This window comes from Manacus candei, unplaced genomic scaffold, assembly GCF_025592945.1.
Source record: "Manacus candei isolate 608988 ecotype Guabito, Panama unplaced genomic scaffold, ASM2559294v1 h1tg000014l, whole genome shotgun sequence".
NCBI lineage: Eukaryota > Metazoa > Chordata > Aves > Passeriformes > Pipridae > Manacus > Manacus candei.
The window spans coordinates 4350720-4378372 of NW_026138062.1; the positions used below are offsets into that span (position 1 = coordinate 4350720).

The window sequence follows — 27653 nt, forward strand, 5'->3', positions numbered from 1 at the left end:
TGAGTAGCATCAGCATATATGTTCTTTTTGTCCCCATAAGGGGAAGCTTTTAGTATCTAAATTTGAAAATTGTGCATCCTATTGATGTTTTCAGTTTCTAATCTGGACTCTCTGAAACCCCATCAACATTTTGTTTTATTTTATTGATTTCTTCAAATGTTTGTTTCCATCAGCTAGTATGGAGTAAGAGATTTATGATGCATAGGCTTTATGTTAATTTTTTACCTGCCATGACTGATAGATGGAGTTCATTACTTCTGTAGTTCACATATGCTATTCAGTTCCTTTAATGCCTGTTGAAGCTCTCTAGGCTTTAGCTGCTGGTTTTCTGTTTCTGCACAAGATCTCTCTGCAACTCCAGCATCTGACTGTATCAGTGGTTGAGTTCTGAAAGTGCACCCACCTGAGCTGTTAACCTGAAGTCTTAAGGTCTTTTCATGAAGAGGATAACAGGAAAGTACAGTGGTGCCTTGCGAAGGAGTTCAGGCTGCCTCTTGACTTACTCTGTATTTTACGTGAGCTGTGACATTGGCAGCACTGCATCCTACTGCAAAACTGGAAGCTAGAAGCCATTGCTCTGTGAGCACAGTGTGTGTTTTGCTGATAAATGTGTGGAGGTGAGGAGGAATAAGGAGGTTATCTCAAAGAATTTGAAACTCAGAGAACCAGCTGAGGTTGTTCTGTACTTTCTTTTATTCTCGTCAGCTGTAGATCGGTTGGAGCAAAACACATAAAATAGCATGAAAGCATTTTTTAGAAAATGGACTGGGTGGAGTAGTAGTGGGAAGGAAAACTGAGCAATGCCTCGCTGCACAAGATTTTAAAGGAGGATTTTTTACAAACAGAAGTTGTCTTCTGAGGCCTTCATGGAAGCTGTAAAAGGTGCTGGGGGTAGTGGGGAGAGTGTTATGTTCATTGGCTTGCTTTGTAAAACAATGCAAAGCATGTTCTTTAATGCTTCCTGAATAGTGCTAGAAATGTGGAGAAGACAGAGCAGAGCACTTGGGCAAGAATGATTTCTTAGAACATGGTGCTAAGGAATGTTTCAGACATCACTTCATGCAGGCTACCCCCCAGGAGTCCAAACCACGAGGCTTAAAACAATGGACAAGATGGAAGAAGCAGGATTTTTTTAATGAGAATCTGAAGTGGATATTGTTAAGTTCACTTGCTCTTTTTTTTTTTCTTGTGATTTTATATTAATGTTTAATTCTTTTACAAGCGTCTAGTCTGTGTTTACATCAAAGATAGGTATGTTCCTAGTAATTCCCTAGAGCTATGGTCTGCGGACAGCTGGTTATTACATTTGCTGCTTTCCCTCATTCTGTTTGGCTTCTGCAGTAAACAGTTTAAAATATATAAATACTTTTCAAATGAGAAAGAATGCAAGTAGCACATCGCCAGTGGGAAAACAGTCCATGATATTATTAATAAGGGATTGTGGCTCTTAAGAATTTCTTCATGATACAGTCAGGTTGTTCTGTGGATGATGGAGCAGATAAAGCCAGCTTTTCAATGCATTCCTCTTTCCTGATCAGGTTCCTTGGGGACTAGGAAGGTATAAGCTGAAGATTTTCTATTTTCATGTTTTTCTATTTTTGTGTTATTTGTAGCCTTTTTCTGTGAGTTGTTTTGATATTTAACAGTAGGCCTTTTTCCAGTAGGGGGGTACCAGTATTGTTTTATGGTTTGTCACATATTTGTAGGTATATATGAAAATATGCCTTTATATATATATATTTAAATAAAAATAGCTTTTAGTAACTTTTAAGAAATGCAGTATTTTGAGACCTCTAGTTTTGAAATGAAGGGCAGCCATTATCGATGCAGTAGCACATTTCCTTGTATGATGAAGTTTGGAATAGCATGTGATTTCTGGGAAAATCATTCAGTTGTACTTAGATCCCAAGAAATTTTCTACTCTACCTGTTTATCTTTATAAACATACTTCTGTAGATTATATGGTTTCAGATCATGTTTAGATAGAAATTAAATTGTGTCCCATCAGTGATATTGACTCAGAAATCATGTTCTTAAGAGTGAGATTTATATTTCATTGTCTATTGAAACATGCTCTTTTCTAGGTATTGTTCCTTCCCTTGTATCTTTTCCAGTGACAGGAGCCAGTCTCAGTTGATGATCAGCCTGATTTCTTTCTTTTCCTCCTCTGTGCTTATGAGAGTGGACAGAGTTACAGGACAGTTTGGGAATCTTTTAAAATCAGATCTAAAGTTCTGATTCTCTGAAACTAGATAAAAGCTGCAAAAGACGTGACTGCATTTATCACAGTATGGTAATGAACTTAAGCATCTATTCAGATGGAATACTTTGGAACTAGGTAGTGGCCTTCAGTAGGAACTCAGTGGACATGCAGCTGGGTAGTGGGGCATGGAATAAACATATGTTGAGGCTGACCGGAGAGTCACCTGGCAACTTGACCAGATGTCCTGAAAGATAAAGTCTCTCCATTGCTGTCTGAGGTAACTGTGTGTTCCTCTTCAGGGGAGGAAGGGAGCAGGCATGATTTTGTAGCAAAAGTGTCCTTCATAATTGCAGGAAAAGGTGAGGAAGAATTGAACTGACAGCAAAGGAGAGCAGAAAATTCCATCATGCAAAGTGCATGGATTAAGAGATCCTAACTTACTCATTGCATTCTTACCTAAGCCCCAGAAGTGCTTGAGGGGAGGAGCAAAATGAAGTAGGGAAAAATGAGTAAAAGGATTTATTTTTTTTAACTAGATATACAGATCGAGTATTTACTTACTCTATTTAATTTCATTTTTGGAACCCTTAGGAGTCCATGAATGCTTCCAGTGTCATATCTCTCTCTCTAAGTGGGCTGTACTTGTAAATCTCATATAACATTTGAACTTGGAGGAAAAAGTGCTGTTATGTTGGTGTAGGTAATTAGAAGCAAGTGAAGCTCATCAGTCCTGTAAAACTAGCAGATAAAAGCTAGCATGTCTCACTTCTGTAGAGAGATTACAGGTACAATCAGTGTGTCAGGGGAACCAAGCAACGATAGCCCTGGCATGTACTTGCCAGTGCTGTGTTTAAGGGCATATACATATTACATGCTTTGTCCATTGACGACAGATGTATTGGGGAGGTAGTATCTAATTTCAGGGATTTCACTCTACTTCCTTTCAAGTGGGATCTCTGTAAACCAAGAATCTCTTCAAGACTTCTCAGTTTGTATTTCACACCTGGTCTATGCTCATTATTGTTTCTGATACCATTGCAGTTGTTACAGCCCCAATGAGAATTTTTGGGCAAATTTGAATGCCCTGTACTTCTATTTTTGTATTATAGGTGTTGCTCTTAAAAATGTATTAGTTATACCTTTCGGTTTAGATGATACAGTTGAAATTCCTTGAGCTCTGTAGTGTTTATGGTAGGGAATGTTTAAAATGTATGAACATATTGTAATAATGTTGGTTAGGGTTTTGGGGTTTTGTTTTTGGTTTTTTGGTTTTTTTTTCACAGAAAGTGAAAAGCATAAGTGTGATCTCTGTACATTGTATGTTTTCAAAAAACTTTAAAATTTTAAGTTTATAATATCACAAAAATGTACCTTTTTTTTTTTTTTTAAATCACTCAATATGAAAAAAAAAAACCAAAACACAACACTTGCAGAACCCCAGTGTAGTTGAGTGCTTTAGTGGTCTGTGAGGGCAGTTGCAAAACAATATTATGAATTCTAAATCAGAAATGGGTTCGAGGGGGAGGTGGGCAAATTTGCATAGGAACAGTTCATAAAGAGCTACTTAAATACCAAGAATCTCTGGCTCAAATGTTCCTAATACTTTGTAAGCTGGAAATCTGTGCCAGAGGAAGCATCAGACTGTGTTTCCTTATGTGCTTTCTCCAACCATCCAGTGCTACCTCGTGCCCAGAATGGATTTTGTGGACCAGTTATACTTGTGCATTAGTTCAGTGGAGGCTGGGACTTGTCATGAGATGGAGATAAATGATTGTCAAGGTAAACATAGAAATAGAAGCAGCCTAGTAGAAATAGAGACAGCATAGTAGAAGTAGGAGGCTGGGGTTTTTGTCTCTGGCAAATATTTCACACTTTTTTTTTTTTTTTTACTTTTCTAAATTTTGAAATGTACGAAAACAACTGGGGGATTGTTCTCCCTAAGCCACTGAAATGGAAAGGGAAGGGAGAGGAAAGCAAATGTAGGAAGTGTAAATGAGTATAACAAAGGCTTTATGCCTGTGAGCACTTTCTGCATGTGCTTTAATTTCATTTCAGTGGTTATTTTCATTGAAATGAATATAAGTATTACTAGAGTAAAGTTAAACTGGCATGTGAACTTGCAAAAAGGAGTGGGAAAAAGAATGGTAAGGAAGAAAGTAGAATCATTAAAGAGACAGTTTGCAGAGGTGAAAGAAAGCTGGTTCTTGGAGATAAAAACTTAAAAAAGATTAAAGAACAACTTGTCTCAAAGAAAAGCAAACCTGATAGCGAAGGGAGAATAAATCAGGATTCAAAAGCAGGAAGACTGCCTTTGCACTGAGGGGCACTGTGTTGCTGTAGGCCTCCTTCTCAGTGTCTCCTACTTCATGCTCTGCATTATTAAAGCTCAAGCTAATTTTTTTAATTGTATACCAGTTTGCTGTCAAAGTGCAGTTGGCTTTTTAAATGGGCAATAGTATACTGTTACTTAGGTTTATTAACTTAGAATATTGTTTGTTTGCTTCTTTGTTTGTTTTTGTTGTATTGGAAGAATGTAATTTCTGGAGAGGTCTGTCCTGATTCTGGTATTCCTGATGATGTATGAAGGTCATTGGTGCTATATTTTCGGGGGTAGAAAACTGGGCAGTGCTAAAGGCAGTTCTGGAGGGATTTGGGAGGCCTTGGTTGCAGGATGTGAATTAATAGACGCATGCACGCAGCAGGGATAAGTGCAAAGTGTTCAGTCCATGAACACACAATGAGCAGGGATCAGTAGTGTGGTAGTTTTATGGAAAAGGAGGTGTAGAGTGTGATAGATCACAAATCATCAACATCATGCTCTTGTTAAGGAAACTGTGCCCTGGGATTTATGACCAGTAGTGTATCTGGCAGTACAAGTAAAGTAATCCTCCTGTTATGTTTTGTAGGTGTAAGGTCTCAGCTGAAATAACGTTTCAATTTTGCGTGCTTCCAAAAAATGCAGACCAGCTTCACACATCAGTGCAGGTGGTCGAGAACATTCAGGTGTCCAGGGTGGGGAGGAATAGAAGAACAAAACATCAGAAAACTACTTGTCAGCTTAAAAAAAATGTATTTGGAGGGAGTTTTTTTGTTAATTTTTTTTTATTTGCTTTTCTTTTGTTTCTGGAGGGGAAAGACTTAATGTGCAAACTCATCTACTGACCTTCAGGAAATAGTGGATTGAAATGGCACCAAAGGATGCAAACTTGGACTTCAGAGTAGGATTTTGTAATGGCAAAGGTAGCATGCATCTGGAATACATTTTCAAGGATGTTGAAATTTTTGTTGAGCTTAAACATGCAGAGCAACCCATTTAACATCTGCCAGGAATACTTTTAAGTTTAAATTGCTTCTTACTTGGGGAGGAGGATGCAACAGTCATAGTCCCTTCATTTCCCTTTTTCTTGTACTCAAGAAAGGCTGAAGAACCTTTGGGTCTTCTCTGACTGGATCTTTTCTGATTGTGCACTTGTGTGTGCATTTGTGTGTTTAATAAAGTTGGCAGTGGCGACTGGAGTTTGTGCAGTAATTTTTCCTGTTGTTACGCATTAAATGTGCTCACAGACTAACTAACAGAGTATGCCTCTTGAGAGTAATAGAGAAGGACAAGAAAGGTGAATTTTGTAGGGTTTTAAACAGCAAGTAAAAAGGTGGTAGCAGTTCTTGGTGTGCTCCAGCAAATGTCTGAAACCTTGGACCAGTTATGTCACCTGCTATGGCAGACTTTCCCTGGATTCTCATATCAACAGTAAGAAAGGGAAACACTGTCAGATGGTGATTCAACTAGAATTGCATTTCTCACCTAGAATTGATGGTTGTTTTTCTTCAGCTATAAGAGCAGTTATCTTTAGCAGCAGATGGATGATGAAACTAAGCCTTAGTGAATCAGTTAGAAAAATAAACACTTATGGACTATTTTGGAGTGGTTTTTTTTTTCAGTTCTAAGACAAGACCAAGTTTTCACTAATAAGGAGTTCAGTGAGCTCTCTGATTTTTGTGCCAGCCCTTTTGTGACATTTGGTTTTGCTGAGCCTCTCTTTTAACTCCAGGGTTGAACTTCGGCTTCACTCTTCTGTGGTAGCCAAGGCACTGTATAAAGTTAATGCTCAGACTAAGCTGCAGAGTGAATGTTGTCGAATAGGAGAGAGAATATTGGGGAAAAAAATTAAAAACCGGTTTTGAACATAGAACTCAAGTAGTTTGATGTTTTGAAACAGATGTTAAGTATTTACTTAGCATTTTACTAGTTTTTCAACTTCTGTGCTTCATCATGACACAGTATATTAATTGGCAGAATTTTCTATTGCGCTATCTGAGCAGCGAGTTGTTTAATATATCTAAGCATATACTCTTTGTTGTGATTTTTCATACCTGTGCTCATGCCAGTGAATTGTGGCAAGAGTGAACTGATATATCAGTGGAAATACAAATTTCCACAAAGGTTAATTTTTGCTTACTCTCTTGAGATCAAGATGACCCAGGATACTGTGCTTACAGCTCTCACAGTTCTAATTGGTTTGCTCCGATGCTGTGATAACCCACTTTTTTTCCTCTTCCTCCCCACCCCCCTTCAAATGCAGACATAATTACAGTGGGCTCACTGTGGCTCAGGATCAAGATTTCAAGGTTTTGAGCCATTGGATTTTCTAATGACTGGGTTGTCCCAGTAAGCTGTTAGATGTACACTTGGCACAAAGAAAATTCAGTGATTGGAGTGGTATATGGGCTGTGGTAAACTCTGAATCCATGAGAAAAGGTCATAGATGGTTCAAGAATCTCGCTTAGTTACCTCAATGCATACCTGGATGTAGCTTAAATCAGTAGTACTGTTTACTTCTCCAGAACTCTCTGTGGCTCAGTGTTACTGGTGCTATGAAACTCCTTTCAAAGAAGTTACCTTTATTGTCTGTATTTGTCCATAATTTTACACAGTATCTTGCCCTGCTTTCTCTTGCCTTTAGTTTAGGCTTTTTTTTAAAATGCTCTCTTTGCAATTCACGTTATGACATGTACATTGATTATGAGAATGTTTAAGGCAATTTTAATGAAACATCTTATTTCCTCCTCTGTTATTCCAGATCAGAAATATGTAATTTCTTCTCCCTACCTTGAAAATTTAAAAAGTTATATAAGAAACATGTTCGTTAAGTATAGCTTTTATAAATCTAGTAACAATGCGTGGCCATCTTCTTATTTTAAATACTTCGTAATTCAATAGAAGATGTTTTCCAGAAATAATAAAAATCTTTTAGGACATTTATTTTTTTAAATTAATTTTTACATCTCTTTGCAGATGTATTTGTCAGGCCTTACATCAGAAGATCTCTGTTTTGGTCACTCACCAGTTGCAATACCTCCGTGCTGCAAATCAGATTCTAATTTTAAAAGATGTAAGTGATTTCAGTGTCTGTACTTATACTTTGAAATTATCCTTTTTAATCTAAGAATTTTTAGTCAGATTTTTATTTTTAGTTTGTAAATATGGTTTCTGTCTAATGACTCTATATGTTTTTAAAGTTTTATAGTTATTAATGAAATAGGTTGATTTTTCTTGGAATATCTTCCCTGAAAAATCTATTTTGGAATTTTATCATGCATAACAATAATCTGACGTCCTGATTTTTATGTGAATTAAGAACTATTATTTCTTCAAACATTTTGTCTGGTTTTGAAATAGAGTTTTAAATTTCCTTTGCTTCAAGTTTAATATATTGTGAGGGAATTTTGAGACTGTTAATTTTGCTTTTATTCTTGTTTCTTACACTTACATGTGAATTAAGAAGTACGTTAATTTTGCAACAAATTCATTTTTAAATTAAGGCTGAGAAATGGTCCCAGATGCCTTTAAGAATGAGCAGGTCTTCATTGTGATAGTTCTTTCCAAACTTTGTTGTACTAGATATTCAGAGGTAGAGGGTGCTGCAGTTTGGGGTTTTTTTTCACTTTCTTTTTAAAGGTTGGTAGTGAAATATGTGAAATTACTTTTGATGCATTACGAAAGTGCAGTAAAGGACACTACCATCTTTTTCCTCCCACTGAGATCTCTTTAAAAGTTACAGTAGCTCTTTAGAAATGAGTTTGTCATAGAGCTGTAAGCAGTGTGGAAATGATCTGTGTTGCACCTTGTAGGACTCTGCGAGGACCAGGAAATTAAGGTGTTTACCCCTAGACTGGAGTAATATAAAAAGACTGATGCTTATGTATGTAGTGCAATAGATTGACCTAAGGCTGCATGGCTTGGCTGTCACCCACAGCTTCTCCAAGGAGGTGATTCTCCCCTGGCTGCAACTGGAGATTTTGTCACGCTGTTTGTGTGCTGCTTGGCCCAGTTAGCTGCCAGGAGGGGACTGGTTAGAGCATAAAGAGCTTCTAAGTGAGAAATCAACAGAGCTTTCAGCTCAGTTACTGCAGTAGAACGTATGCTCAGCAACTACAGAACCCCAGAGACAACAAGGACAGATAGGAAAAATTGTCCTTTATAGAAAGTGTATAATGAAGATAATCAAAGTTTATATTAATTGTAGGGTAAAATGGTGGGGAAAGGTACCTATGCAGAGTTCCTGAGATCTGGCATCGACTTTGCTTCCCTTTTGAAAAAAGATGAGGAGATAGAACCTCCATCAGTTCCAGGAACCCCCAACCTGAAGTCTTCCCGGAACCGAACCTTCTCGGAGTCCTCTGTCTGGTCCCAGGATTCGTCTGTGCACTCACAGAAAGATGGAGCAGTGGAACAACCACCTGTGAGTGCTCAAAGGATAGACGTGTCTCAACTCTTGTCTGGCTGGTTTTTAACTTAAATTTTGATATGGGCTTTCCCTGCAGCATTGGAATATCAGGGATTATTGAATTCCATTATCAGGTGAGATCTCACTTACAGTGGACCTGCCCAGCTGTGCTTGGCTGGCAGCCCACAGCTCTGTGTCGTTCTTTTCAAACCCAGCAGAGTCAGTTTGTGCAGTTCATCAGCTCTGCTGGATGCCAGAAGCATTCACTGTTGGTGTCCAAAGACACTACACTGGGCTTCCTTCAGCCTGTCCTCTGACAGCGCTGCTTTAAAGGGCCAGTCTCGCTGTATTTGGTGGGTTGTGTGTGTTGGTGCAGTGTTGAACTGAAATTAACACTTTCTTTGAAATCCGGAGTTCTGGGAAGTGTATGCAGAAGCCTTACCTATATGCAAAGTCTATATTTGCATGGCTGGCATAATGTATACATAAACATACCCACATGATCTTGAGCTGGCCCTGAGAGGGCCCTGGGACACCAGTGCCTTGCTCTCCCTAGCCCTTTTGTTGTTGAAAACAGAAGGTGTCAGTATGACTTCCAGGCGACTTGTTATCTTTTGGGTCTGCCCAGTGCAAAACCAGTCCTAAAATTTCTATACCAGAGGTGGCCTTCTGCTCGTGTGTTTGCATTCACATAGAACAGTGCAGGATCCCTGTAACCCTGCTAGGCTTGGGTTGGCGCTGCATCTATGGAACAAGTAATCCCTGTATATCTGTGATGATTGTCACCTTTATGCTATGGGTATAAATTATTTCTTTATAATGAAAAGCAATGAGATTTAAAAAAAAAAAAAACACACCAAAAAAAGCTACAGACTTTTTCGTATTTTTTGGAGGAATGGTTTTATGCTCAAAAGCATTAAACTTACCTGATACTAATATCCCAGTGGCAACTCCTCTCTTAAATTCTCTTAAATTTGCAAAGGTGTTCCAGACTTTTTAGCAGCATTAGAACTGTTCCGTGTGGGTGGAGGAAAGTGGGAAGGGGGAGTGCGTGGAGATACAAAAAAAGACCAAGATAGGCTTCTCACCTTATATGGGCAAGTAGGTGGGAATTCTCTTTTCACATCTGAGTCAGATCTGTTGATTCCACTGCTCATTGTTCCCCATCTATTGTTTGCTTAGTATGATTTCTCATTTGCCATTTTACTTGTTTTCCTTATTAACAGATGCTTTGTTGGTACATACAAGGAGGTGATTAGACCTTTATGGTTAATTTTTAAGTCCTGCCGTATGTTGCTTGGTCTTGGTACATACTTGTAGAAGAGTATTTGCTTTAAATACTCTTCTGGAAAGGAAGGGTTGCACGTACTTGCGTTCTGAAAACAGAATTTTCCCCAAGTAAAGGCCTTAGTTTCTGGAGCTGTTGCGAGTGAAGGTAGTGTATAAGAAAAAACCGGTTTAGCGATCAGGATACGTCTTTCTGGCTAGATCTGAAGTTTTGTTATATTTGGTGATGCAATGCCAAATAAAATCCTCACAGTGTCATGTTGCAGAATAGATTTTTCAGTATTACTGCACTGAGACTAATTTTTTTTTTTTGTCAAAGCTGTAGTTCGATATTTAAAGGTTTTAGTGCATAATCCCTTTATTTCCTTGTTTAATTGTTTGATAATTCTGAACCATGACTTTCAAGTGGCTTAGTCTGAATCTGTAACTGCAGTGTTGATGGGTTTTATTCCGTGGTTGTTTTTTTTTTCAGGGTGAAAATACAGTGGCTGCAGTGCCAGAGGAGAGTCGCCATGAGGGAAAAATTGGCTTTAAAATTTACAGAAAATATTTCACTGCAGGAGCAAACTACTTTGTGATTTTTATACTCATAGTATTCAATATTCTGGCACAGGTAAGTTGTTGGGAGCCACAAATAATATTAAATGTATTTTGGGTTTGCCTTTTTTCCCCACTTTTTTTTTCTTTAATTTTCTTTTTGACATAATGTATACTTTTTACTGTGATGTGTCATTTAAAATGTTTGGGAGTGTTGTGTTCTTTAATAATTTTGTAGTGTACTCAGTCAAATTTTATGTGTCAGCACAGAATATTGGTACAGCATTGAGAAGTCTTGCACTGATCCTTACTTCAGCAATTTTAATATTTCAATAAAATAATGATTTTGATGACAACATGGCACAGAAATTATAAGCCAGTCTGATTTTTTGAAACAGAGAAGAAAATAGTAAGGTGTATAAAGTAGTGTTCAACAAACCTGAACAGTCATCATCTTTCCAGTTCAGGAGGGTAAAGAGGTTTATTGGGTATGGGATTACAGAGTCCGACAGAAGCGTTCAAAGAACAGCTTGTCTGCTGGTAACTGCAGATCATGAGAAGAGCTAGAAGGAGGGTTACTGTTTAGCAAAATAAGAAAGTGAGGAAGGGGATAGGCAAATGTTTTGTGTAACGCAGACTGGAAAAGGTATGTAAAAGAATTTTTAAACAAGGAAAACTATTTTAATACTTACCGAAAGAAATGGTGAGTTGAGGAAGCTGCGTGAAGATACCTTATTGCCTTTTTCTTCGTTTCCTGCTGAGAAAAGCTCAAATTCATTTCATGGAAATGATTTGGCTGGGTTGTAAAAAAAAGTCTATATATTTTAACATGTTACTTAATTTTTACTTATCCTTGATTCAAGTCTGTCGGAAAGATAGCAAAACAAGATCAGATCTCTGTAGTAGAACACCCACAACTTCAAATTCACGTGAACAGGGGTGTATGTTGAGATAAATAAGGCTTTTACAAGTTTGAAGTCACTTCTTGTCAGAGAAGGAAGGTGGCAGTAGGAGTTTTTCCCTCCCTCTTCTCTCTCATCCTCCTTCAACCCTGTTTCTGGTCATTATCTCCCGTAAACACAAATTTCTGGACTGGTGACATCAGAAAGTTTGTTAATCAAAAAGCATTTTCAAATATCTCTAGTAGCAAATTTAGGAACTGAAAAAATGAGTTCTTTAATGTGCAATTAACATACATGAGGAAGAGCTACTATATTTTGTTTGCTAAAGTATATTGCTTTCCTTTAGTTTGCTATCATGTAAGGTAATTTAAGGTAACTTCTTTCTTTGTAGAGCACCTTCTAATGTGCTTGGCAAATTGCTGCTGGTCTTGAAAGACTGGATGGCATACTTTCCTGAATATGTGATGTTTTCCCAGAGAGCTTGAAAGAATAGCAAGGAAATTTAATTTTCTAATTTTTTTTTCATTTTGTAAGATGATTCTTGTGTTTGTCTCTTTTGCTCAAGGTGGCCTATGTGCTCCAGGACTGGTGGCTTTCTTACTGGTAAGTTGATGATAATAACTGGCCAGTCATTTCTGCCAGTCATTTCTGCCAGTCAAGTGCTGTTTGTTTAATAGAAATCAGTGTTGTATAGGTTTTTGTGGTAAGAGAATCTGTTCTAGGAAACTTCAAATTACACTTGATCTTCCTCTGCCTTTCCCTTATTCTGGGAGGGGAGGGGGGAATTAAACCTTATGCTAAGTGCAGACTGTGATTGCATCTGCTTGTGATGCATGACAACATCGATACATGAGATCTTTTGAAGATTTTGACAGAGTTGAATCTAGAAACAACTAAACATACTTATTTGATGATGGTTATCTTCTGTATGCATTTCCACAGGGCAAATCGTCAAGAAAAGCTGAATCTCACAACAAATGGAAATAATGGAACAAATGGGACAGAACATCTGGACCTTAACTTTTATTTGGGAATTTATGCAGGTATTTACACGTGCATCTGTGTGTGTGTCTAAGAACTATTTATTGTCTGATTTATTGTAATAGAGAGTTTTGAGAGGTGCGGAGCAATGGCAATGTGGGAAAATGTGATTTCTAGCGGCAACTGAGCAATATCTTAACAGATTAGGAGCCTGAGTGTTGCTTCCTGATAAAAATAATTGCAGTAAAAGTTTAAAAATCTAAAAATCTAACAGAAGAAATAGGTTACATGCAGACTCTTAATTTGCTTTGCCTGGATTTTAGAAAATAAACTAAGAATTGAGTATTCAGAAAGTCAGTCACCATAAGGTTGTGGCTATTGTCTGTACTAATTGAGGTAAATCTTCAGTCATTATATGGATGGGCAAGAGGCATTAGAAATGGATCTTCATTCTGTGCTGTTCTAAAACTTGACATGGCTACATTCCTTCTGAAGTGCCATAGCAAAAGAACCAGTTTTTAAAAAGCATTCTAGGTGGGTATGCAAACGAGATTCTTAAAAAGCATTTCAATGTATTTCAATAGGTATCCATATATGCTTCTGAATATTCAGAAAAGGGTGTTGATCCTTGTATTCAGGCATCCAAACATCTTGAAATACTGCTCTGAAATATAGTAAAAATTGCTACAGAAAAATCATGTGCATGCTCTCAGACTCTGCTATTTAGCACTCCTAGTGATGTATGGTTTTGTACGGGATAGTACTTTCTTGATGGAGTTGTAAGTGATTGGTGTGAGCAAACAGGTGGAATGCCTGAAGGATATGCTTTGAATGTACTCAGAAACATCTCCATGGGCGAGAGAATATGTGGAGGATTTTTTTGTTTGTTTGTTTTATGGAATCCACATGATCTAAGTGCTTGACAGAAAACACTATGCTTGGCCTGGGAAGCAACAATTTAGGAGCCAGATAAACTGGGCGCTTATTTTCTCTGTGTAAAGTCTTATTTTGTGAACTGTTCCAGTGGACTGCACAGTGTGATTGAATGTGGCAAATGTGACTTTCTCTGACCATATAATCTAAACCACATTACAGAAAATTTTATCCTTTAAGGCATATTTTGTTCTAGATAGCAGAACAACAGAAAGTACCTTTATATTGAAATGTTCGAGTGACTTACTTGCAATAGTTGAACAGACAGCATTGACTGACTTACACAAAATTGTAAGTGAAGTTGACAAAGTTATAAAAAGATAGTACATACATCTCATGACGTACATAATAATCCAACTTACCTTTTTCTATAACTTCTGAAACAGTATAAAAAAATTAACATTTTTATTTCTGATTCCCAGTGTTTGGAAAAAGAAAAAACTTGCCATGGTAGTTCCTTCCAAGTCCTTGTTTTTATTATGAGACAAAGATTTGGAAGAGTAAAATTTCTGTTAATGGGAAACCCTGTTGGCCAGAACTGAGGTACCAGTTCCACGCCTTTTTTATAAAGTGGATGTTCGAAGGGCCCTTGTCTCTCTCCTGCAGAGGTTCTAAGCTCCTAAATAGTGAAAGCAAAAACCTTTGGCTTAAGACAGATCAGGTGAAGGACTTGAAAGTATGTCTCATTTGTCGAAAGTATGTCTCCCCAACCATTAGCTCTCTTAAGGTGTTTTGTTTTGTGCGGATCATGCCAACAGGTTCCAGTGGCTTCCAAGCCTGAGTAATGTTGTACAGAAATTTGGGGTTCCCTCTCCTCCAGTTGCTCCCACAGACTGCTCTTAGGAATGGGCTGTACCACAGCCTCCTGCTTAGTACCTTTCCTTCTCCCTTTTTGCATGACCCAGCTTTCCTGTTTCGGTACATTACTTTTGGAAAAGTTGTCTTTTACCTTCTTTTACTAGAATAGCAGTTGGGACAAGGCAAAGCAGCTCCCATCACAGCCATGTGCTTTTTTCTTAAAGACAGCACCTTACAGGATGTAAACAATAAACTGCAAGCAGACAAATGAAATAGTGATACCTTTTCTTGCTCCTTGGGAGCATACAGAAGGAAGCAGGATGGAATAACTTAACCACATCATGTAGCTTAAACCTCCCTCTTTCCCACTGTTACTATAGCTGTTCTTGAATTTTGTCCAGTTTTAATCTGCCCTTAGAATAGGACATGTTTTCTGTTGCTAGGGTCTAACTTCAGGGTGTCCTCAAGGCCTGAACATATGGGCTTGTGGTAGCTATGCTTATTTTCTGAAGCAGATCACCTGGAGCCTGGAAGCACTGCCAAATGTAAGGTTGACACCTTCCCTGTTCACCTTTATTGACAGGGAATTTGGGCAGCCACACTGGAGATTATGCACAACAAACAAAGCAGCAGCAATCTCATTCTTTGTTTCCATTTTTTGCCCTGTAGCACCACTGTCTTGTAAGTGGAGTTGTGCCCAGAAGAGAGACAAACAGTCTGCAGACCAGTTCCCCAGAAGGGCTCTCTTTCACACGGCATAAACAGTGCACCTTATAAAATGTTAAAAGAAATACACATAATTTAAATGAATTGGTGTGGTTTACAAGAGGAAGAATGGCATGAGTGGTTTGGGCTGACTGGGAGTAACTCAAGGTTGTCTCTAAATAGCCATGTGTATATTACTTGGTTAGTACCTGCTGGCAAATGTTGAATCTTCCCAGTGACCTCTGCAAGCCACAATTATACACGGCACTGTGAAATGAATTTCTTAGTAAGGCTGTTACGCAGAGGGTTTTAATACAGATTTATTTCATGGGTTAACAGACATTTGCTATATTTCTATAAAGTACCAATTCTTTTAAACCAAAAAAGAGAAATTGATTAAACTGATTCTGTGATAGTAACTGAAGCTAGTGACAAGTATATCTATGTTCTGCATTCAGTCTGAGTCCCCCTAGGCTTAAGTTTGGATTCTTGCTATGTGCAGAAGGCAAGAGAATTTGGTTTTAGTTCAGTTTTATGTTTAAGGGTTTTTTTCTTCTGAAATATTCCTATCTTTATGTATGCTCTGTTTATGTGTGTTTTTTTTTTATTTCAGGTTTAACAGTGGCTACAATACTATTTGGCATAATCAGAAGTCTTCTGGTATTTCAAGTTCTTGTCAATTCTGGTCAGAATTTGCACAACAAAATGTTTCAATCCATTTTGAAAGCTCCTGTCTTATTTTTTGACAGAAATCCTATAGGTAAGTTTAATAGTAAAAAATACCTCAATATTTAATGTATCCCTGTGATTACGGTTTCTGGGCAATGACAATTTGATAGTGTTTTTACTCATTTATGGGGTTCTTTTTCTTCTCTTTAAATTTAAATTTTTACTTAAACACTCTAAATTTAACAGTATAGTCTTTTTAAATTTACAAGTCAGACTGCTTATTGATGGTTCACCTCATTGTCTCCAAATGCAGCCTACAGAACAATGAATTATCTGTAACTTTGGTGATGTACATTGACCTGTGTTTGCATTGCTGTTCTGATTCCGTTACACAAGGTGTCTTCAATACATTAAATGTGTATGCCTTTGTTTTTTGGGCATGCCTTGCGTGGGCTTTTCTTTGAAAACTTAACCCCATGAATTATTTGCCCTTTTAAAAAATAATTTTAAACATGTGTGGTAATGCATCGTTTTGAGAAACTGCCTAGCTTACTGTCCTTCCAGAATGCACAAAAGGGTAAATAAAGTATGCAATTTAAAACTATAATCCAGATCCTTATGTTCTTCAAAAGAAATGAGAGAGAAGCTGGAGCAGAGTGAAGAGAGTTGGAAGTGGTACTGATTGATCTAGCCACTGGTTTCTCTCTTACATGAGAAACAGAAACCTGATGGTCTTGAGTCCCTTGGAAAAAAAAGGACATAGGCTTGTTCTCATAGCTCCAGGAGGCATTTAATGATTGTAAGGATATATGGGAATGGCTTTATTATTTCAGAGAAATTAGTAATATTTTCAGGAAAAAAATACTCGTGAGAAAAAGGTTCATGACAATGATATGATGAATGAAATAAGTACAGTTTAATCTTAAAAAAACCCTACAACTGCGGAAGTTTAAGGCTGTGTTACATGGCCTACTAGCACTGGGAGTCTGTGGCAATGTAAATTCAAGGCCACTGCAAAGGATTAGAAGGGAAACCATAAGCTCAAGTGACAGGTTAGTGGAGAGCTACTGAGAGCCCATACATCAGAAGAAATCATAGTGCTGATGTGGGCTGTTGTCAGATAGGCAAGAATTTTCCTCTTCTCTCTCTCTTGTGTATGTGTACAGCATATGCAGTAACTGTATTTTTGAGGGAATAGTCATCATGTAGGAATGCCCATAAACCTGGCTCATCATAACAAAGTAAAAACTACAGAGTAAACATCAGCAACAACGTAGAGTAATACCAGTTTGCTTTATAACATACTGTGAAGCTCAAATTAGCAGTGCACTGTAAAACTGACATTCATAAAACCTGCCTATTGCTGGTATTTCACACACTGTTGTGACTTACAGATGTGTGTTTCTATAAATCAGCAGATATTTTATAATAGAAGATTAACTTCAGGATACATATATTTCTTTCCCTTCATCTTTCTTTTGGTCATGATTGCATGTGAAGGTTCTGATGTAAACATCTTTTGAAAAAGAAAAAAATAAAAGGGAAAAGATGACGTGAGACAGTGCCCTTGTTCAGAACTGCAGCACGTAGCAATTCTGAAATCCTGTTTGTAACATCTGTATTTTATTGTCTGATTTATATGGGTTTTTTACTGCATAGTTATCTTATAGAACTTCACATGCTATTTTTTGCAATGAGATGAGATGTATTTTTTGTGGTTTTTCCCATCTTTTTTAATATGCCTGACTATGAAAGACATACTAAAAAGAAATTGAAATAATTAAATGCTCCTTTTTCTAGGTTTGTGTTTGTAACAGTCAAACCAAACTATTAGTTATCATATCCCGTATTAGCAAAGCTAATATTGCAATGTCAGATCTATCATTTAAGCATCCAGCATGTTCTCAGCATTTATGTGAGGTCTCAAAGACCTTAGCAAAAGCAATTGCTGAACTGATTTTGCTGTTTTATTTATCAAAAAATAATCAATTAAAAAAATGCTATGGCTACTATTTTGAACACACGGTGATCTGTGTTCCAAAGTCAAGGAAGGAAACTTAAATAAATAGATATCTCAAGCTCTTGGTAGTTCTTATTGGGGAAACATAGTAATGAGCAGCATCAGGGAGTTGACATTAGGAAATGGAAATATGTGGTGAATCATGACATGTCTGTCAGCTCCCAACAGTGTAGATCCAATCAGTCTTGGTGAATAAATAAGATGATTTATTTCTAAAAAAATTATGTTTTCTGAAGCAGTTTAGGCAGGAGCCCAAGATCTCTCTTTACAGATTGCATTAGCAGTATATAGGGAGGGGAAGGTTGTAAAGGGAATAGTTACCCAGATGATAGAAAAATTTCAGTGTATTTTTGGAACCTGGATTACATAGCAGAGAGAGAAGAGGAATATTAGGACCCCTCTCCTTTCTCCCTTCCCATCCCAAAATATTTGTGTTTACACAGATTTCACGTTTCTGTAATTTGGCATAGATCTAAAAATAGTTAAACATTACTGCATGTTTTGCATCAGAAGAACCTTATTAATAAATGACTGTCAATTTCTTTCTTTCTTAAACATTTAACCTAACCCTATTGAGCTGATAATCCTAAGTGACTAAAGTGAATTGTCTTACCCAGCATTCAGAAAAAATTACCAGGTATTTCTGACTGAAATTCAAATTTATCAGCAGATATCTATACAGCATCAGCTATAGTGAAAAACAACTAAAGCTATAGTAAAAGCTTGATGGGTGGTTTGAGATTAATGTTAGTGTTTTGGGCTTTATCCCATCTGACTCATCTGCATTTGCTGACAGAACTTATTTTTTTTTGAGTGTAGAATCTGACTCTCTTGCAACTTGTTTGCTCTTCTGTCCATATGCCAGTAAGGGAGTGGCATGCATGTCAAAGTATCAGTAAGGTAGGAAGATGTGGACGTTTTCTGTTTCATAGTGAATGCTTTATATATTCCTCTTCACATGTCACTTGCAGGAATAAAGGGGTTGATTTCTGTGCATGTCTAGCACAAGAGGGCAGCATGATCTGTTTTATCCCAGTCGAGCATTACAATGGCTTGTTAGAAGGATAACAAAATTCATCTGTTACGTTCTTAGAGATGATATTTGAGGAGTGAATTTTCAACCTCTCTGCTGAGCAATAGTAACGTAGTTCAATTCAGTTGTCTTTATTATTTGCAAGTATAGTATTTTCTTCTGATGTTTTACACCATAAGCTTTTCAGCTTTGTGTAGTGCTGAGTTCAGGAACTTCCTTGGTTTTTGGAATTAGTGACCAAAAGTCAGATAGCCCTGTAGAGTCGGATGAGTCCCGTCGGGGAGACCTTCTTCAGCCATTAATCAGGGAGACCTTTTCAGCCATTATTCCTTTTAATTTCTTTTTCAAGATGTTTGGAACATTTCAAAACTAATTTGTTACAAAGCTAGGTAAAAGGGGCCAGGACTTCAGCAGCAATGACTCAATTTGGGACTTCCCTCTTTTGAAATTAGTTTCTTATTGATAGTTTAGGAGATCCTAGTTCTGTCAAGCTTCAGGATTTAATTCAAGATTACTTACTTAGCTTGTAAATGAATTGTTCTTTTCTGGGATTTAGGGACAGAGATTAGAGAAGGGATGCTAATGCATAACTGCATCACTTTCAGTAATGGTAATTTTCGTGGAGGTTGTGTGTAATTTTGAATTGCATTGAGTTTAGGAAGCTGAAACCTACTGTTATTTTGCTGATGGGTGCTGTGAGAAATAATGAATGATATGCATTAATTTGTTCAGATAAAATAGGAATCCTTTCCCCTTCTAGAGATCTGTCTAAAATTTAAATTGAACCAGAATCACTACACAAATCCATATGAAAATACAGCTTTTTTTCTTTTTTTTTTTTTTTTTAAGTTGTATCACTCCAAACTCTTGCTTCTGACAGGAAAAAGAAATATTTTGGCAGACTTTACAGCATTTCTGGCCTTCTTAGAAACGAGAAACATTGAATTGTGTGATGGTGTCCTCCACCTGTTATATTAACAGATTTTCCCCCTCCCCTTCACCCCCCCAAATGCTTTGTGGAAGCTTTAAATAAACACTGATCCATTTGGGTGCGTACCTAGACTTTGAGATTTGACCAGGTTATAGAGAAATGTTCTTTTTTGGTTTTGGCATTCAGAAATTACATTCTGAACTGATAGCTAATAGCAACACATAAAAGCAAACTCCAAATATAAAAAGATAAAAACGTGAAAGAAAGCTGTTGTTATAACAAAGAGTTTGTTTTTCTTTAAGGCACAAGGACTTTAATTATGGTGTTCATAAATCAAGTGTTGAAATGTCTATAATTTGACAGAGAAAGTTTCTTTATAGGATTAAAAGCACGTTCATCAATGCACAAGTGCATTTTATCTGACAGAAGTGTCAAATGGGCAATGTTGTTTAAAGTGTTTCAACCATATAATATTTGAAATGAATATGATATTTCAGCAATCTGAAAATTACAATGCTGATAATGAGGTTGTTAAATTATACTTTATCAGTTGGATAGTGAAACTGCGCTAGTTAGCCTACATTAATGTATGCTTGTTCACACAAGTGATTCTGCTGAACAAGTAGCATGTTTAAACAAGAAATACTGGTCTTAAACTGTGTGATTTACAGTAGGTGGTGTTTTGGCATATCATGCAGTTAACAAGGCAAAGCTTCATGTTAAGATATTTCGTTTGTAGTCTCATTCGTCACTGATATAAATATTCAGTAGCAATGCCAGGAAATGTATTGTATTCCTATTTGACTCAATGACTCAATTGCTTTTTTTTTTTTTTTTTTTTTTTTTTTGGAAACGAGATCTGTGCTATCTTTTGATGCAGTTTTCAGATATATCCTTGTGGTCAAGATGAATTCTACAGGATTGTGAAAAACTACACCAGCTCTTTTGACAGCTTTCATGTTCTCTTAAGCTAATACAAAAAAAATACATTGTCCTTAAAGCAGCAGAGGCTTTGTTTTTGACTCTCTGTGCCAAGCGCTAAGGCACGTTCACATATGCGCAGGTTTGTTAGTTTATGTTGAAAAGAAGTCCCTGTAGGACAGCCTTTTGTTGTAAAATAAAAACACAGATTCTCTCTTCTGTGTTGGTAATCACTTGCATTTGTTGTTATTAAGATGGCAACACAATGGGTTCCATCAATCATCAAGATCCTTAACAATCACACAATGTTGTAAATATTATGTTTGGGTGTTTGAGTGGAACAGCTCGTCACTGAAGTAGGTGTGGTAATTAAAACCTGTTAGGTTGCTACATGTGTTAAAGAAAAACCCTTTAATGTTTTTTTCATATAACAATGGTGATATGTACTTTGAATCTTATCAGGGTGTGATTATTAAATGATATTTTGTGGGAGTTGCTCATTTACTGTTAGTATTATCATGGCTTTGTTAGGAGTTTAAATAGCCTTATGCTTCCATGTGTTTTATCACCATTATGATTCTGTCAGGAGTCTTATAAAGTTGATTGCTATAGGAGTAGTCTTTAAAGTTAGTAAATAGCACTCTGGAGTTATGTTTACATTTATTATCTATTAGCATAATTCAACTCTATCTTATTCTTTTCTGCAACAATAATTGAATGAAACTTGGCCGTAAACTGATGAGACAAGCCCATTACATTTTCAGTTCACCGAGTCAGTGCTCACCCTATTTATGCTTAATAAGGGAGATAAAATTAAAAGGTTTACGGAAAAGCTGTTTGTAGGAGGGGATGGGACATTATTTGATAGGGAAATAACGTGAAACTTGTACTGACAGCCACTTCCAAGTGCAGTCTCCTGCTTTCCTGGCACAAGATTTCACATCCCTGCATAGAGATTTTCTGTCTTCTTCACATTAAGATTCCCTGGTGGGGAAAATGGCCTGCTGCGAAACTCATTTCTGACCATATGCTGACCTGCCCAGATACTGTGAAGTCTAGTGTTTTCATTCGCTAAAGCAACTACAGAGAGAGCTGCTCTCACCCTCCTCAGCTGAGCGAAAAGGAGGCACGGAATGTTGACCAAGGTGGTGAAGCCTAATTAAAAATACTGGCTTTAGAAGACCATACAGAAGCCGTTCAGAGACATCCCTTTCCTGCAAGTGTAGTGGGAAAACAAAATGGAAATTTTGTTTTAGTCTTTCATAGATGGCAGGCTGTTTTGATCAGATTGTGGCAAGGAGGAAGGAAATGTTGGTTGGAGGCACTTGAAAACAGAGAGAGAGACTGCTATAATATTGATGGAAGACTGCAAGGGGCTTAAAAAGAGGGCCGAGCTAAGGTGGTAAAGCTACCAATAAGCTTTTAGAGGTAATCCAAAATGGAGTATTTTTTTGTTTTGATAATAACTATTTTAATTATATACTTTTTATTTGCTATTTATAATCCACTTTAAAATTGCAGGTTGCTGCTATGACTGCTGTTGGTAGTGGGGATTGGATGTGCCACATGGATAGAGAGAATCTTCTTCCTTGCTCTTCATGGATGCCTATTCTGGATGGGAATTGAATATTTTTGAGAAATTAGAAAAAACTTAGCCAAAACTCACCTTGATTCCATCTTGGAACAAGGCATGAGCATTTAAAAAAAAAAAATTATTTTGGAGAAGAGCAGAATAGGGGTAATGAATAGCCAGGTAGTGAGACCATGTATGTGGAACGTGGGGAAGGCAGGCTAGATCTTCTTCCTCTCTGATATAATACAGGCCTCGAACATGTTGCTCCCCCGTCTCAGGGGAAAGCCATGCACATCAGGCTCTTGGCTCTCCTGGGCTTTTTGCTGTGCCATAACCTTTCATGGCTGTCTCTTATGGACACACAGACACAATTAGACGGCTGTGGTGTTTGCAGAGAAACCAGCTTGTTTTGGTGGGATATTTGTGGTTTGGTTTTTTTTTGTTTTGTCTGAGTAGCCAGAAATTAAGATAAAACAAATACTATCACAGTGCAAACTCATTTCATCAGCACTGTTCTGCTTTATACTGCACAGAATTCTTTCTCCCAGATGATCCTAGGTAATCTGCACTGCAGCATCTGGGTGAATTAATTACTTGGGGTTTGGTTATTTTTTTTCAGATTGCCAGCATCTTGCAGATTATGCAACAAGTGAAGATTAGATTGTGCCCATGGTGATCTTGTAGAGTGTTTGGAACAAAAGGCACTTCTCCATCCAAAGTTAAAATTTTAGTGTGGAAAAGAATGGATGTTGTATGTCAGTCTGCCGGCTTTGGCAATCCAGAATAAAACACAAAGAATAGAAATAACAATGGATACAGAGGTATTGAATCAAACTAGACATCATTGTGCTGTTCAGTTTAAAAAATACAAACTTGATAGAGTTCATTACTTAAGTTATTTACAAAAGTACAATACAGCATTAGTTGCTTGCTTCCACCCTGCCTTCCCCAGATATTAATTTTTTTCTCTGTCAAAATCATTAGTACTTTATCAGAGGCTTTTTGTTATGTATTCAGGTTAATACATATGCAGGACCTCCTTCAGATGTTGATTTTTGATGTAATTTTATGGAAGATAATGTTATATTTGGAGGAGGCAACATTATGACAAGCTGTACTTGTTGACAGCTACCAGTCTTACCAGAGCTTTTCAAAGTGTTTTAAAATAGCATCTAGCATATGAAAAACATTTTTTTGTTTGTTTTATTAGTTTCTGGACGGTAGTCCTGTAAGTAGAGTGCCAGTATGTAATGGACATTAAATGACTGCTTGTGACAATACCAGCCTTGAGGTAGGTACCTTGAAACTGGAAACTGCAGGTTAATGGAGGTTTGTTTTAATGTTCATTTAAATTTGGGCTCTTGTTGAACATTTTTCTAGGTGATTCTTATTTGCATGTTTTGTTGCCCATAGCTTTTGATTTCGGCTTGAGTAGAATAGTTAGTTGTTATGATCCCAAAAGGAGGCTGTGGAGTGAGATTTATAAAAAGTCTGGAGAAGCTGGGGCTGCTTTAGCTGTTACTCACCTAATGTTGAGTAGGAAATTGTATTCATAGAACCAGCATGCAAAGCAAGCTGTCTGTCTACCATGTGGCAGAAAGGTGTCAAAAGTCTTAATTCTCAGCTGTTTGGTTCAGAGTAGAAGACCTTTTTTAGCTCAGGAGGTGATTTTGCTTTTGTGTTGGACTTTTCAGTGTTAGAGAAGACTAACAAATGACTACTGACCTGTTTGCCTTCTAGTTGTAGGATCCCCTCATCCTTCCTCATTTACCAGTTAAAAAAAAAAAAAAAGATTATAGAGGTCACTAATATTTCTTGAACTTGAGCTTTTATCATGTGCTACTTGTGCAACATTTATGATATTAGTAAACTCAGAGGAAGTTTAAACTCCTCATAAGTTCATGAGGTTTTTCTGTCCACTGGCACGGTCCTTGCCAGTTTTCATCTGCTGTGTACCTGAATTCATCCTCTGCTTTTTGTGTCTGGGAATGCATCGACTGTGTACCTGAATTCATCCTCTGCTTTCTGTCTCTGCTTTTCCATCTCTCCCACCCCCTTTACACTGTCTTCTGTGAATGTCCTGCCCTCTTTCAAGCATAGATCTTCACTAGCCTGAGTTAGTGTTGGGGCATAGAGTGCAAAATAATCTGAGAGTGCTTGGAAATTGGAGAAGGTGAAGATTTGGAACATGGACATTCTTGCTGGTAATTATAAGGTATGATAGGTAGAGGATAGATGACCTAACTTTTCCTCAGTATTCTTTTTGTCAGATGTGAGGAGATTTCTGTGTGTGTGTGGTAAACCTCTTTTTTTCTTAATGAAGTTATTGTCTGTTTAATATGCAAATGATGCAATGCAGAATATTCTAATTCGTGTGTAGGCAAGAAAAACCTCTCTGCTTTGTGGTAAGCTTCCCTTCATTGGGAATACATATTCCTTTGTCCCTGTGTGTATTTATTTCTCTGCATAATTTCATGTTCATGAGTTTGAATGTTCACAACCCAAAATAAATACACTTGAGTCTAAATTTTAGGCAAAAATCCTACATGTGTTCCTAAGATGTCATAATAAATTTCTCATATAGGAATAGTGTTCCTGCCCCATCCTTTCTAGGAGGGGGACAGTAGGTGATTAGATGCCAGGAGCATTTTCTCAGTAGTTTTTTTCTTCACCCCTCTCTCTCCTTTTCAATATGAACAGCTAAAGCTGTAAATTTTACAGTATCTCATTCATCTCTTCTTCCAGAGCACTTATTTTTTGTTTAGAATCTGTTATGCTGATCTTTAGAGAAAAGGTGGTGTCTGTCTTCAGTTAGAGAGATTTGGTTTAGAATGTTAAATGTTTTATGTACAGCAATCTTCTCATAACATAGGATAATGAACAGTTTCAGAAGTACTGTTGCTGTCTATCACTGGTGTTTGCTTTCTCTTCCCTCTCAGGGAAATAGGGGAATATATCCTTAATACTGGGCAACTTAAAGGTAACTACTACCAACTCTTCCTTAAACCATTTTACCATTTTTCAGTCAGGAAATACCAGAAATATTCTGGAAAGCTAACAGTAATTGTTTACTTTTGGCTAGGCATTTAGACAGGAGAGAGGAGATTTGTTCTTTTAAGAGGAGACTGGGAACCAAGGGAGAAAAGGAAGAAGCATTATACTAACCTCCAGCAAAGCATATGGACGTGTGTATATATATATATGTATTTTTAATATGTATGTGTGTGTACATAGATAAATATTAAAAATATTTAAATGATTAAAAATCATTCTCATTTTCTCTTACCACTGGAGAAAAAACCAATTATTTGATGCTCATTTAAGACAAAAGATACCTGCAGAAACCTTTGCAAATTGAAAGCCCCAGAACTGTGAACTACAGATGGCTTTAGCTTTAAAGTGTCATCTTTTTTTCTATTAAATTAACAATATATAGAGAACATTTTTTCCTTCAGTATTTTCAACAGAAAACTAGTTATGCTAGACTTATTCTGATATTCAGAAATCTTATCTAAGTAGTGCTTTCAAAATAAAGCCAAATTTGAGAGAAAAAAGTGCCTTAAGCTTTTTATAAAGCTGACAAGTTTTAATATTCCAAATATGTAGTGACAATGATCTTTTTTCATAATTAAGCTACAAGTAGGTTTAATATTGAATTCAAAGCCATTCTCTAGACGCTGCTTACATTTAAACCCTCAAGAATCCCCAAGAGAAAAAATGGAAAAAACAATCCCGACGCTTTTTTTTTTAATTCAGATAAGAAAAAATAAACTCTGCTGCACCTCAATTTAATAACCAGTGTGGTTCAGCTACTACCGAAGGCTTAAGGACAGTGTCTAGAAGTGATTGTTCAGAAATAAGTGTTTCTCAAAGATTATGAGGGCTTATACAGATGATTTTGTGCACCTGCTGAGTGTTCAAGAGTGCAAATGTCCAATCTGACGCTTTGCAGAAGTGTTTATTTGCTTGAGAATAGAAACATTCCTGTGGAAAAATAGGATTTAATTAATTGTTGTCCCAACTTAGCCACGCAATAAAGCAATATTGTAACATACTATTAATAGAGACACGAACGTTTAGTGACATGCAAAATGCCAAGTTTGTGAAATGATCTGTTACCAGCTTAAAATGTAGTGCTGTGAGCACTGCTTAATTTGTTAATACCTTCATACTCTGCTTCTGTTGTTTGTACTTTTCATGAGATGCAAGGTGGTCAAATGCTTATTGAGTGCTTGTTATTAGTTTTTAAATAGTCGTGAAGGTATTTTGAATAGAAATCTTCAATTAAATAGGCAGAAGAAGAACAAGTTAGTACAACTGAAAGACAGTAGGTTTAGATTAGATATTAGGAAAAAACCCCTTTGCTTTGAGGGTAGTGAGGCACTGGAACAGGTTGCTCAGAGAGGCTGTGGTTACCCCACCCCTGGAAATGTTTAAGGCCAGGTTGGATGGGGCACTGAGCAACCTGGTCTAGTGGAAGATGTCCCTGCTCATGGCAGGGGGTTTGGAACTTGATGGTCTTTAAGGTCCTTTCAACCCAAACCATTCTATGTTTCTGTGATTCTGCGGGTCTTGGAAAACAGAAGAATACATTCATTCTTTTACTCTATGAGGAGGAGATGCAAAAATACAATTCCAGCTAGTGACCTGCAGCACATTGTAAATGTTGGGTTGCATCTGAATTACTTGACTTTCAGTATGGAAGATAAAGGCTTTAGACCTTTCACGCCTCTCAAGATTTGTTGTAAAGCAGGGATTTGTGCTTGTCTTTCATCTCATTTTTAAGGGGATGGTGGCTCTTCATAATGGAGCTTGACCAGCAGGATAGACAGAGTATGCTGCTGGTGTAAGAGGAAGTGTGGTGGGTGTAACATTTGGTCCTTAGACCAAATTTTCCTCTTGCTGTATGCCTTTCTGCTATAATACCAAAGCAACTCAGAGAGGAAACAGAGCAAGGAAGGCAGTTATTTTAATTAGTGAATTTTATCCTTAAAGACTCTTCGATCTAATTCGGTCTTCTGATTTTCTGTTGATTCTTCCAAATGCTTCAGACTTACTCAGACAAAAGCCTTTTTCTTCACAATTGTCAAATTTCATTGAATCTCAAGTCTTGGTGATAGAGCTTAATTGTCAGCAAAATAAGTCTTGGTTTCTGTAAATTGTTTGATCCTCAATTGGTTTAGAAGTGACAATATACTTTCATTTGCAGGGTTTAGATACTGTTTCTATCTGGCATATGGAGCAAAGTTGGACCAACTGAAGACATTATTTCAGTTGTTTTCTGTCAGGAAGGCTTAGACAAAGAGCTTAGTCTCAGATCCTTTAAAGTTCAAGCATCTGCCACTAGGGGCAAAAATTATTTTCCTGTAGGCATTTATCTTTTATTGTAGATTTACTGTGCTGCTTCACTTGGTTGATAATCTAATTTAAACCTT

At 37.1% G+C, this 27653-nt stretch overlaps 1 protein-coding gene across 6 annotated transcripts in view; it reads left to right on the forward strand.

The window, feature by feature from the left end:
* Positions 1 to 27653, forward strand: part of ABCC4 (ATP binding cassette subfamily C member 4) — a 147020-nt gene that overhangs the window by 38542 nt on the left and 80825 nt on the right. For all 6 annotated transcript variants that reach the window (XR_007903380.1, XR_007903379.1, XM_051780581.1 and 3 more), the window contains 6 exons: positions 7497 to 7593; positions 8728 to 8943; positions 10688 to 10828; positions 12220 to 12257; positions 12597 to 12697; positions 15685 to 15831. Coding sequence is in view for 4 of the 6 variants with exons in the window: in XM_051780581.1 (XP_051636541.1) it covers positions 7497 to 7593; positions 8728 to 8943; positions 10688 to 10828; positions 12220 to 12257; positions 12597 to 12697; positions 15685 to 15831 (740 nt within the window). In the remaining 2 variants the exon portion in view is untranslated. The remainder of the gene's footprint in view (positions 1 to 7496; positions 7594 to 8727; positions 8944 to 10687; positions 10829 to 12219; positions 12258 to 12596; positions 12698 to 15684; positions 15832 to 27653) is intronic.